This window comes from Symsagittifera roscoffensis, chromosome 6 (assembly GCF_963678635.1).
Source record: "Symsagittifera roscoffensis chromosome 6, txSymRosc1.1, whole genome shotgun sequence".
NCBI classification, from domain to species: Eukaryota; Metazoa; Xenacoelomorpha; order Acoela; family Convolutidae; genus Symsagittifera; species Symsagittifera roscoffensis.
In genome coordinates this window covers 48271046-48285137 of record NC_087067.1, presented here as the reverse complement: position 1 = coordinate 48285137, position 14092 = coordinate 48271046, and the positions used below count along the sequence as shown (strand labels likewise).

Below are 14092 nucleotides of genomic sequence, written 5' to 3'. Positions count from 1 at the left end.
TTTTGCTCACAAAATAAATTTGTGATCCACAAACTGTTTATCAATTAGTTTGACCGGGTAAAAACGCGGTTTTGATTGCAAGTAAATTTCAATTTAGAACCATTTTCGGATCTTTCCAGCAAAAAAAAACACCGTAGGGCCAACGATGTTATTGTATGTATGAAAAAAAATTTTAACTAGCTTATATAGTTTAATTTAGGTTTTTGAATTTTGAGTACTTGAGCCTTAGTTGATGATATACTTGCTTTCCTCTGTTATGGAGGTACTTTCGTCAGGAACCAATCACCATCCTCTCCCACCCGAGTTATAATGGGAGGATGCCAAGGTAGTTTCAAACTCGAATTTTTGGGCAATCAGAATCGATAGTAGCGATTCGAGTTAATTATTGATCAAAACCTAATAGTTGGTCAGTTGATCCGAAAACAGATCTTACATCTTCCGGTTGATCCGAACATCTTTGATTTAAAAGAAATGTAGGTGAAACTTGGGTCAAAAAATGTGGGTCAAATCTTACCGTATGCGATGAGGATGCGAAATCAAACACGCTAAAAGCTTGATTTCAAATTCAAGAATTTTTATTTCGAAGAAGTATGATATTTTGACAGAATCACAAAGGAGAGTGTTTGAGGTTCTGTTGTTATGTTATTTATACCGCTTATCTTTCTCAGGCTCACATGAATTTGTTTAATTAACTGCTCTCCAAATATCATTGCGCCACTTGTTTCCGAAATTTTGCGCAATTTATTCTTTTTGTGTACCCAAGTTGTCTGATTTCGCAATAATTTTCGGAGAGCAGTTAGCAAAAACTTCATGTAAGTTTGATTAAGATTAACAAAATAAACAAACTGACAGATAAACAGTAAAATAACCTCAACCTGCGCAAAACTTGCGCTGTAAAATCAAACTAAAGTTGACCAAAAACAAACCGCAAGTAAATAAACTTAATGTCGCAAGTTTATACGACTTTATGTTGTATATTTGTGGAATTGTATGTATCAACTTTGAGTGATTTGATATTGCAACAAATAACCCGGGTTGAACAAAATTTCGGTTCAACCATTTCATGATAAGAAAAATTTATCATCCTTTAATTACCTATTCTTAGTTACAAAAACTTATATGAAACCTGTGTGATAAGCAATTTTATACAAAAAATTTGAGTGATCAGCTGTTTTTCTTTGATGAATTTTCTATGAATAGCATTTCCGCTTTATGATTTTGCGTTTCGTATGAAAACACCACAAGGCTGCTCGTATCAAGGCGACGCCCAGATTGTTTCGATTGCCCTTTAAGGTCTATGTACCAGGGTATAATTTAAAATAACGATGAACTTTTCAAAATATGGAAGGACTATTTTAAATAAGAATCGCTACCTTAAAGACAATATTTTTTGCATACAGTGAACAAGGGGAGGATTGGGGGGGGGGGGGTGGGGGGCAAACGCCTCCTTCTCAGGGATTAGACCCCCTGTCCACCCAAAGGATCCCCCCTTTGAACTATTTTGAAATCCATTTTTGGCTGACGGAACTCTACATTTTTCTAGAGGCACATTGGGCGCCAATAAATACTAATTTTGAGGGGAGAGCGCGCGCCAAAAAACGCGATTTTTTGGTCAACAATTTTTAAAAAGTGCGTAAAAACGCCCTTTTTGGCCTTTTTTCAAAAATTTGCCTGCGGAGCAGAAACTTCGCCTGCGGCCAAACCAGAGTCTTCTTAGTACTTCGGGAGAGCTCGGAAAATCGGAAAATCAAATTGGTCTGCCTAAAAAAAAGGTCGACAAAATTTTTGAAAATCCGAACGCCTCGAGAAAATCTTAGATCTGCCCCTGCAGTGAAGTGAAGAATTAATTTAAATAACTTAACTTTAGAGCAGTTTTGGAGACGGATTAAATTGCTCGCACGTTGACAGCAAGAAGTATATTGCTAAAAATTATCCCAAATTGGTCGTGTTTGCAAATTTCAAGCCCTCATAACATTTCAAAAACGATCACAAGTAAAATGCTTGTCTTCACATTTGGACTCATGACATTAATAATTTTTAGATTAAAAAAATCATCAAAAACAATTAGCTAATGACTTGAAGTTACCTTGATGAAAAAAATACCCGATCACAAAAATTTCGTTATTTTTTGCAAAATTGGGAAACAGCCAATTAATCACTTTCACACAGACTTGCGTACGAAAAGAATTTTTTTGGTATAAGGATAGAAAATTTGTTTCGTGAAAAATTCAGTGTTTATAAAAATTGATCTGATTGTTTTCCAACCATTAAAAACGGGGAGAAACTTTGTAATCGGGTGTTTTAGTTTTTTCTTTCTGTTTTTCACGCAAAATTAAGTACCCGAAAAAATTATCGGACTGGGTTGAATATTATATCTCATTTAAACTCTTTCAGTCGTGACTCGAACCACTTAAAAAAATTTCAAAAAAATTTTCCCAGTGTCAATAAAAAGCGGGTTGAAATTTTTGATTTTTTGTCTTATTTCGGGCGAATAAAGCGAGCGAGCAGTCTTATCGTTGATTAAAAGCGTAAAAGCTTACAGGAGCTTAATTTAAAACGTAAGAACTTAATTTTACTTTGATAACGTTAGTTTACTTAATTTTTTAAACGCCTTTTTGGAATCAAAAGTTTCAAAATTCAAAAAACTGCAAAAAATTTGAAAAGTTTTTTGATTTTTTTTCGTTTTTCTAGTAATTTTTCTACAAAGTTTGTGTTTCAGTTTGTTATTTTAGGATGGCTACCAAGTTTCTGCCTAATCCTAGTTCCCAGTTTTTTTGTTCGGCTCCTTTTATCACACCACGCCGAAAAAAAAACGACAATAAATTGGAAAATAATTGTAGTTCCTGCGAATCGCAGAGGAGCTATCAGTCATGTCGAGGATAGTCCATTTGTATTATCTCCCCACATTCCAGACAATGTTATTTTGTTGAAAAAATTGGAAAAAGTTTATTGTATTTTTTAAGACTATGGTCGGAACATTTTGTGCTACTTGCACAGTTACCGGCTATCCTTGTTTGAATTTAGATGTATAATCATACCTCTTCTCTGTCATTTTTTGATCATATTTGTGAAAATTCAGATTTGAGTACAATGGACTAGGCACTGAAATAAGTTTGCGATCAAAAAAATGAAAAATTGTTCACCTCAACTTTGATTATTTTTGAAAAATTATCATACAACTTTTATCCATGTAAATTTCACATAGAGTTTTATGATAAGCATTAAATCATTTTCTTGATGATCAGAAAGCTTCGAAATCTTCGAATAGTTAATAATTTGTTTTAAAGTCTGTAAATTCACTTTTAAGCTCTCTGTAATTTTTTACGATGAATCTTTTTCATACACTCAATATATGAAATTGGAAGACAAGCAGTTTCTTTGCGGAGAAATTAACCCAAACGGTTTATGGAGCTTTCGCCACCCAAAACCCCAATTGAGAAAAAATCAATATTCTGTTTTCTCCTGAACTCACTAAATACGTAGTAGGCATGCCTCTAATGCCTGCTGAGCTGAAATCAATGATCTTGAAGCTCTATTCACTTTCAATGCATCAACACGGGTACACAAACAATTACATCAATGCATCAACACAAGTAAACAAAGAAAAGCAATGATTTTTGCTGACTGCGAACTGCAGAAACGTGTTTTACAATAATCTTTTTCTCTTTTAAAACCTTGTCAAAAGCACTGGACACGGGATAGAAAATAAATTAGAACCGTAACAGATCCGGATGACTGGAGTTAGTAAAATCGAAGTGGTGGTTAAGGCAGACAAGCCGGAGAGGTGGGGAGACATAAAAAGGAGTCCACTCTCTAATCTGGACAAACTGATGCCCCCCTTCCATATATGGTCGACTCTGTTCTACAGCTACTCAGTGGACAGGACCAAGCTGGAACGCGCATTGTCCAAGACACTCTCTCGATATGGCGAACTAGCGGGAAGGTAAAAAAAAACACAACCTGGAGACAATCTTCATAGTTAACGTATTATATCGATGAAGTTGTAACAAAAATTGAACGCAGTTCTCAACTCCGATAAGTGAAATGCTCGATTCTGATAAGCTGGAACTTCCAACTTAGAACCAAGTTAAAATCTTTCCTCTAAAAGAAGCTTTGGAAGAATGTTAACTTAGTCCCTCAATTCGGTATTTTTTTCCCAGAATAGTGATTCCAGCAAACCAAACAGAGCCAGTAGTTGATCTGGGCAACCAGGGGGCTCTGTTGACATATCTGGACCCATCAGCAGTCAGTCTGAAGGAACTGGAAGAGAAGCAGTTCGAAAATGACTTTGTGTTCGCTTCTTTCTGTGCTGATGATGACGAGGAAGACTTGGAAGCAAATTTAGGAGACTCAATGTCACAATGCATTGATAAGTAGGTTTATTTCCAACAATCCATACTGCACGCGCGCAGTTTTCGATTTTCAAATAAGCTATTTATACATGCGCGCAGGGGCGGATTTAGGGGGAGCGGGTAGAAGGCCGTCTGCCTCCCCCCTCCCCCCTCCTTCTCAGGGATTCGACACCCTGCCGACCCAAAGGGTCCCCCTTTGTACTATTTTGAGATATCCATTTTTAGCTGACGGGCCCTAAATGTTTCGAAAGGTGCCTTCGGCGCCAATATATATATTAATTTTGAGGGGGGAGCGCGCGGTAGATATTTTCCAAAAAGAGCCTAAAAACGCCTTTTTGGCCTGTTTTTTCAAAATTTAGCCTGCGGCGCAGAAAATTTTGCCAGAACAGGGTCTCTTCAGTCTTTTCAATTTGGTCGGCCTAAACAAAAAGTCTTTCAAAAATCTTCCCCCTCCCGTATCAAGAAAATCTTAGATCCGCCACGGCATGAACTAAATTATCAATTGAAGCCTACCAGGGACAGATTTAGGGTTTTCTCGAACAAGATGTATACCCTTTTTTTTGCCATTCTCTGCAGGCAAAATTCTGACAAAACAGTCCAAAAATGATTCACTAGGAGTTTTACCCAGATGTATCGAGCGGCAGGTCTGTTTTTGACCCGTTTGTCGTGTGACCTATTTAGGGCTTATCTGTTGCGAGTGCGTGTGCAGCAGTTGGAGGGAGGGGGGATGGTGGTGGGGCTGGGCTTCCACTACCAGGTATGCGACATCAACTCCATGTATGTCTTCACTGCCGACCTCTGCAGCATGGTCAGGAGAAACATTTTTGCCTTCAAAGAGTCACAGGTATGCATTAGTGTCAAAATTAAAAGAAAAAACTTTTTACCGCCATTTTTTGAAACATCATTAAGAACTTTACGAAGCAGAGAAGAACAGAGCAACAAATGCATTCATCCAAAGTTTTTATTCGACTGTGACACAATTTGCACATCAGACTTTTTGTGCATGCAGGAGCGTATCTAGTGTTCCGCCCAAACCACCCCCCCCCCCCCCCCACTAAATTGGGCATGTCTTATTCATTACGGGACTTTGCGTGCGAGATATCCGGCACGAATCGTCTGTAAAATTATTTGGTCAGCCATTAATTTTTGGAAGAGTCAAAAGTGTTCAATTACACAACTTTTTTCGACTCCATGCATGTTTCCTGTTTCAGCTTCAAGTATTCAGAAGGTGTGAGATCTTCAAACCGGACAACAGTAAAGTCCAGTCCCATCCGGAGTTTGAGATCGCCAAGTCAGAGGAGACCCAGCGCAAATGGGAGGCACTCATTAAGGCAATTTTATATCTGACATCCGGCTGCATTAATCTGGCCATTTTCTCATTGCTTAATACAATTCTAATCATATTGCATAAAACAACGGCAATTTCCGCCGATACAAATTTTTTTGATTTTTATGTTTTTGCAAGAATATATATATTTTTTAGATCTTTTTAGCTATCCTACCCCCACTTCTAGGCCTCTGCCTGAAAAAGTTTCATCTCTAGACGTTATTTCAAGCTATTGTGTCATTTTTTGGTGGATTATTAAAGAAGCTTTCAAATTAGGATTCGGTGGAGAATCCCCGGATGAACATCCGGTTCCAGATATCGCGGAAGAGTCTGGAGGCGATGAAGCAGCAGGTATGCTCCAAACACCCCAATGAAGTTCCCGTCTCTACCAACGACTGCGTCGCCAGGTAAGTCACTCAGTCAGTCAGTCAGAAGGGACCGGTAAATTCGTTTTTTTTAAAACTTCCTTCCTGTTGTTTTCAGCTAAGTCCTTTTTTTCGACCAATTTCTAAAAAATTTTTGGAATTACTCCACGCCCCTCTCCCACATTTCAATTTTTTTTTATTTGTTAGAGTTGTTTTATGTGCCGTAAAAGCTAAACGCATGATGTTACCATGTAAAGTATAGAGAATAAAACTGTTCAAAATAGTTATGTTGTCCGCTGTGCAAAATATCATTGCATTATGTTCATGTTAAAACAGTTTTTCAGACATTTTTGTCGCAACTATTTTTCAAACATGGGCGGCACTCAAGCATAAATCTAATTTACTGTGTTCGATTCTGATGAAGTGAAAGTTAGGAGGCAACTTTGGGGTCTTTAGAAAAAAGTTGTTTATCTGCTAACAATAGCTGTCAATTTTTTTTCTCAAAAAATAGCTGAATAGTGTCATTTTTCTATCCTCAGAATTATTCTGATATAAAAATTTTGATGTGTCCCAAATTTTGTGTCCCAAATAAGTTCATCAAAAAACACGAAAAGTTTTTGTAAGATTCTCGGTGACCGAGGTTCCACGAATTCGGTTACCATTCCAGTGTGTTGTGGAGAGCCTGTGTGAAAGGACTGAGGGATGCAAAACCGGGGGACGTCTCAGTGTTCCAACTGGCGTGCAACGGGAGATTCCGGAAGAAGCCGCCCCTTCCGAGAACCTACTTCGGAAACGCCATGTTCATAGTGTACACCTCTTGTCACAAGGAGAAACTGTGTAAGGATTCTGCCTATAGAACAGCCTGTAGGATTAGAAAGTCAGTACTGAAGGTTGGTGAAAGGCGAGTGTGAACAAATCCGCCGAATAATGAACGAACCGAAAATTGTTGAAGTAAAAATTGTTGAAGTATTTGGTAAAAATTGCTACAAATATTGTTAAACTGTCCAGTATTTGGCCCAAGGAAACATATCCAGTATTTCTTATACTACCTTTGATTGCGACTCAAAAAAAAAACATCTGTTTTGTGGTCATAAACTAGTGATTCAATCAAATATGTTTGTTTTTGGGTAATTAGTTGACATGCCAAAATTGATTTATAATCATGAGACAATCTAAGAAAAAATTGATAAACACTTTCACACGGAGGAGGACAGAAAAAGAGCCGAAATGATAATTAGGTGGCCAAAACGTAGCGTGTTCAGGTTTCTGAGCCGTACATGCAGTCGGTTGTGAACTTCGTGGAGCGGGAGGGAGCAGACAACGTGCAGTTCTCCTCTGGCCACCAGCCGCTGGACTTCTCAGTTACGAACTGGAACCAGTACTTCGACTGGTACAAGGACGGAGACATGGGGTCTGGCAGACCACGCAAGGAATCAGTCGTTCAATTTTTTTTATTTTTCGTGAACCGTTTGAGCCAATTAAATTTGAAAAAAAAAATGTATAGAAGCGCAATGACTTCAGTTTGTTTAGGGATTCCCGATCAAGTTTTGAGCAGAAAACTGAAAAAATTTCACCGATTTTGTTCCTTCACACTCTCAAAAAATAAAACGTCATCAAAACTTAATTATAAGGCTGTTTTTAATTTTAAAGTGTCCTTTTCGGAGAGTTTTATCGACTAATTTAACAAATTGATTATAAATTGTTGCTATAATTGAAATAATCGACAAAATTTTTTCGAAAACAACCCCCTACAGGAAAAATTGTCCCCCCAATGGTAAGATTGCACGACTGTCCTGTTTCCTTCTAGTTCCTAGTTGCATCCAAACACTTAGCTGGCATGGCCATCATCCTGCCAGGGGAGCCAGATGGAGTGGAGATTCTGACTGGACTGACAAAAGAGCAGTTCCAAATTGTACTCACGGACGAATACATCAAAAAGTACTTCACTTGGTGCTAAATGGAAAACTTTATTGGAATTTGAAGAAACAATTAGAAATAAATAGTTCGCGAACCAAGAAAAAGAATTGTTTTTTTTTTGTCAGACCTGCAAGTACTACGCTCAAATCTGATTGGCTAAAAAGTATTACTTTTTACTAAGCAAAAAGTATTAATTTATATCACGTGAACTCATTTAAGTGCGAGATTGTTCGCTTGGTCCGAAATTGGACATCAGCCTGAAAGCATTCGGCAGTTTTTTTGCATGCATAAAACCAAGGTCTAGGATTGTCTAGAGGATTTTCTCGAGGGGGGGGGGGGGGGGGCCGATTTTCAAAAAATTTTCGAAAATTTTGACGACCTTTTTTTTAGGTCGACCAAATTGATTTTCCGAGCTCTTCTAAAGCAGTAAAAGACCCTGTTTTGGCCAAATTTTCTGCGCCGCTGAAAAAACAGGTCAAAAAAGCCGTTGTTGAGCATTTTTCCGAAAATTTTGACAAAAAAATCGCGTTTTTTTGGCGCGCACTCCCCCTTAAAGTTAGCATATAGTACATATTGGCGCCAAAGGCGCCTTTAGAGAAATTTTGACGTCGGTCGGCCAAAAATGGATTTCTTAAAAAGTACCAAATATATATTAAAACAAACAGGTAATGAAACAAACAACACACCACAACTAGAAAAAAACTTCAATCATAAAAACAACAAAAAATTGAAAATGATTAACTTCAAAAACAATTACAAAACAATTTCCAAAACTAATAAATAATTTTATTGCTTAATTAGTTAGTTATACCTACAAGTATTAAGCCTGGTTCAAATTTTGTCTCATCAAATCGATCTTGAATCATTAGGTTCATCTTACATCATCTTATATCTCAAAAACTAATAAACTTTTGAACACAGCAGTGATCACAAAAATTGCTCATCAATGAAAACTATGTTTGAAAAAATATGCAGTTTGCATTTTGCCTCGTCATGTATAGTATGATTCATCAATCGATAAAAAAATTTAAAAAAAAAACTCGCGTTGCTCATCTAATTTTGTAGTTTTTCACAATTCATGCTGCCGTACAGGAAAATCACAAACAAAAGTTTCGCATTAGAAATTGATTGTTCAAAGAAAGTAGAGAGCCAAAATTTCTCTCATCAGACATCAACTTTTTCGTTCAAAAATTGCGTCGAATGTTAACTGAAAAATGTTTTTTTTTAGGCGAACCATAAAAAGTTTGTCCGAAATGATTGGGTGACCAGCATGAAACTACAAAGCGTTCGATATGTTTAAACGCCTAAGTTTTAGTTGAATCCGAAGTTTTTTTAAAAGTTAGCCCATTGAGTTGAAAAAGTATATTGACAAAATTACAGGCCAAGTTAATTTTCCTAGACGTACTCTTACAGGGAAGGGCAGGTTAGAAGAGTGTTTTAAATGTCTTAGAATACTCAATTGATTGAAATAATTGAAATTGTTCCCGCCCGGAGTTTTTTAGGAACGTAGACAACTGTTTCAAAAACCAGGCCCGAGGATAGTGAACCAATTTTCCGAATGCGTGAAAAACAGTTGCAAAAACTTTTTAGTCAGCAAAAAATTTATGTGTTCATGCTTGTTTATTTTTCATTTGCTTTTCTCTCTTTAAAAACTACCTCTGCGGATCATTTGCGAGCCTGCATGTTAAAAATTTTCCACGCTGATTGAACACACGCAGTAGATTAACTAGTTTTGTTCATGCAACAAATTTCACCTACTGGTTTTTTTTTTTCGATGAACTTGGGATGAACGCACTCAACTTGACTAAATGAAAAAAGATTCAGAACAAAATGCAATGAAGGTTCCCATCTTTCCCTGTGATCATCTAATGGAAACAATTTATTAAGTAATTTTACCAGTTACTGATTTTTCGAACTTTTTTTATCATTGAGCGAGCTTCCACGCTTAACATTTGTTGAAAAACGATTGCTCATCACGGATATTTTTCATCATACATTAATACAATTTGCTTGGAGCAGTCATTATATAAAATTATTGTAACAGTTAGTTTTTCACGCAGACAAAAAACTTTTATGATGTTGCGACTTTCGAGAAATATGACGGGAAAAAAATGCTAGCAGTGGTTCTTACAGCATGTTCCCATTTAGTTCAAATTTTTGACAAAAATCTGTTATCATCTGAGAAATAACAATTTTAAAACAATAAATTAATAACAATTAAAAAACCGCGTATGGAGCTGTTTTTTCTGAAGTTATAGGAGTTCGAAATTTGCCGCTAAATTATTCTGCGAGCAAAACTTCTTTATTATTTTTAAGCCTAGCAGATGCGGCAAACTATTCCGGTTTGAAAGCCAATTCATATACAATAGAGGCAACCAGTTAATCCAAATAATGTTTTGATAGATGCGAAATATATTTTTTTTGTGGCTGTTTTCCATTTTTTTACCTACCTTGACTTAGTAATTGAAAAACTTTTTATTGTGATCATAATGAAATGAAACGTTTAACTGTGATCACACCACCTATTGTTTGGGTTTTATTTTCATAGCCCATCCCAGTCAAAAACAGCCCCCAGTCAATAAGCCAGATAAAACAAAACAAAAAATGAGCAGTGACCATGTATGCACATGTTTATTTACTCATACATAACTAGTAAATCAATGTAGCGCTCAGTTCAGTACCAGCCAACTTTCCTCTTGATAGTTGTTTGTAGAATTTTCGTACGTCAAACTCTGTTTTATAACAGAGCACAAAATTGTGCTCACTCGCTTCTGAATTCCACAGCCAAACCCTCTTACATGTGTAAGTGGTTTTGCCACCTCGAGTTCAATGAGAAATGTTGACTTTTACAAAACTTTGACAAAATATTTGCTGCAATGGAATTCAGCGAAAAAAGTTCATTCGCTGACAATCAAACTCATCTTCGTTTGCGCAACGGGTTTCCTATTAAATATTTTTTGTGGAAAACTTTGATGTTTTTTTTTTGGTGAAACTAGTATGTTTCAGTGTGAAGAAGAGGCTGTTGCAAATGCAATGAAAAATCGATTCAATTATTTACAAATAAAATCGGTAATTTTTTCTTAGTTAGATTTTAAGATTATCACCTCTCTTAGACTGTTTCCTTTCCTCCCTCCCCCGTTCGATTACTTTAATGGACAATATTAGTGGACATAATTCAGATTTTACTCTCTAAAATGCCATTTTTATGTCCATTTTAAACCACGCTTACGTCGATTTCCAGCAAAACTTTTACATAGACCAAAGCAAATGATCAGAGCTACCCTCTATGATACTACCCTCTATTAAATTATCAGTATTTCAATGCCAGATTTCTTCTTCGGCACTAAGGTTTGCATCGCAGTGAATTCTTTCTCGAGTAAAAAAAAGGCGTTCATGCGACGTGAAACATTCTCAGCGAGAAAATTGAAATAATTAGTGTGAAAACTTTACCAAACTCGGCAGTTTTTTACTTTTCGCGCGAAGTGAAAAACTTAGTACAGATGAAGATAACAGGCGTTTTCAGACCCGGATTACATTGGCAAGTTATTGAAACCAAACACTGATAGTTTCTTAGAGGTTAGTTCTGGTCATTTGATCTTGGTTTATGTAAAAGTTTTACTGAAGTTTGAAGGAAATTTTGTCCAAAATTGACATTGAAAACAGGCATTTTAGAGAATGAAATCCTGAATTTGCGCTAAATTTTGTGCACTAGTGTATTAGATAAAATAAAAGTGGAACAAAGGGACAGAACCTACGTAAATGGTATCAGAAAAAAATTTTTTAAATGCCGACCGAATCTGTTTGCATTTGTGCAATTTGCTCAGATAACTTTTTTTCAATAACTGCAAATGGAACTTTGTGAACAAAGATTCTTATCAATGAAATTTATTAATTCTGTGAGGCGGAGGAACGAAAAAATACCAAATTATGAGCTTAATATTTCGATGTTCATTCCTATTAGCAGTGTTCGCCTTGCTTTATCTTCAAATGCACTTGTTACATGAATCTAATGGAATGGGCAAAAAAATCATCAAACCAAAATTTAAAACATCTGTTTTGTTCTGGGACCACGACAATAAACTGCAGGAACATAAAGTTTTTGTGAATGGTAGCAAAAAATCAGTGTTTGTTCTCATCTGGCGAGCTATTTGCGACGAAAGGCTGAATTCTATAAAACCTGTTGTTTTTTTTCTCACCAGACTGAAGAAACCTGAGGGATTTGAACATGACAGCACAGTGAAATGTTTTAATGGCCAAAATCCAATTTCTCATCTCAACTATACACTTCAATATTGCACTACATGCCTGGGTTCTACGTTTTTTTGCCCATTCGAACGCACTCAAACATGTCCTAGAACTATTTCGATTCAATTCGGAGATCAGATTATAACGAATGAGATTGCAGTCGAACGTCTGTTCAGCTCAGATGAAAGAAATCGAGAAAGGAACCAGTCATTAATCACCGTGTGCTGGCCTGCCATTACAGCTAAAATGGGCAGTTTTGACCCATACAGGTACAAGTATGACAGATGGGTCCCCAGAAAAAAAACCATCGGTTCATTAGATGACTCCCTAAAACTGGAAAACATAATTGGAGTTGTTTTAGATTTGAAAGATAAGAAGTGTCATGGTAATTAGCAGATGCTATCAATATTTTATATTAAAAATTTTAGCAGAAAGTGACAATTGGTTTTTAAAAATTTAAGCCAACACAATAAACGCAAATATAGGGTTTGATTCATTTAGAGTCCTGTATGACAAAAAATGTTTAGCATACAGTTTCATACTAATTCATAGGAAAAAAATAGCATGAAAATGGAAAAACAAGCATTTTTTTAATACAATGAAACTTTATAATCAGCATTTTCCGTCACTATGGAGTGAAACAACACGCTTTTTGCCATACTTTTTTTTCCAGATTTTTCAGAATATGAAAATGTCTGATTTACTATAAAATTATCGCAACAAAGTCTCCACCAGCTTGCAACCAATGGAGTTTTTACTGTTGATTAAAGATTTTCGGATCGATTTCCATGGAAAATTTCACGACAATTTGAACTCGATTTTTGCTGTCTGTATCGTCAATCAAAACCTTTGAATAAAAAAATGACAGATCAAGAATTGTGATGAAAAAACTGTGATGAAACATTCAGAGTAATTTCTATGTTTTTAATTTAAAAAATATTAATTTTACTTTCTCTTGGAATGTGTATGGAGACTGTTGAGCACATAATTTAACATTAAGTTGACACTGCTTCTTCTTGAAATGATAAGTGAGTTCCTCGCTGCTATAAGTATAAAAGTTACAGTTCGAACATTTCAAAACAACACAGGTTCTACGATGTCTTGATGCGTGTAAGCGAGTGTATTCTCTGCCACATTCAAGACATGCAAGTCTTTCGTTTCTATTCAGTGACGGCATCTCAATAAGTAAAGAAAGATTAAATGGGAGATTTAAAATGTCCCAAAATTTTAGATAAGAAGAGTTGAAAAGCCTCAAAAAATGAATAAAAGTGAATTAAAACAGCAAACGTATTAACAAGTTGTTTTTAACGTGAAAGAAAATCAGAATGGATATGCTATTTAGCCTAGCTGAAATAAAAACCATCCAATCTAACCATGAAGTTTTCAAAAGTTTTGCTATCAACCAATCAGAATCGAGCATTAATTATAAGGAATTTGATCTTTACTGATATCAATCAATCAGAAGCGAGCTTCAATAGTCATGGAATTTTCAACAAAATTAATGTCAACCAATCAGAATTGAGCTTCAATAGTCATGGAATTTTCAACAAATTTAATGTCAACCAATCAGAATTGAGCTTCAATAGTCATGAAATTTTCAACAAATTTAATGTCAACCAATCAGAATTGAGCTGTACTTCTCATGAATTTTTTAACAATTTTGATATCGTTTGTAGATATCGAGGATTCCTTCACAGATAGTATTTGTGGTAATAACCAATCAGAATGAAGTATTCACAGATTTTAAAATACTTTGTAGATCAGAACAAAACTATGTTTATGAAACTTCCTAATCAACCGACTTTATTGAATTTTTCCAACATAACTAAGATATAAAATTGACACCAAAGAGAGATAAATGAGATTTCTTGTCTGTTTTATATTGT

General features: G+C 35.9%; 2 protein-coding genes across 2 annotated transcripts in view; one reads left to right on the top strand and one right to left on the bottom strand.

Moving 5' to 3' along the window:
* Window positions 1-14092, bottom strand: part of LOC134847574 (B9 domain-containing protein 1-like) — a 271610-nt gene that overhangs the window by 50368 nt on the left and 207150 nt on the right. The window lies entirely within an intron of this gene.
* Window positions 3732-8001, top strand: LOC134848785 (uncharacterized). Its single transcript, XM_063866296.1, has 8 exons — window positions 3732-3943; window positions 4161-4373; window positions 5034-5196; window positions 5564-5683; window positions 5956-6086; window positions 6712-6934; window positions 7307-7483; window positions 7852-8001. The coding sequence occupies exons 1-8, from the start codon at window positions 3732-3734 to the stop codon at window positions 7999-8001; spliced, it is 1389 nt and encodes a 462-aa protein (XP_063722366.1).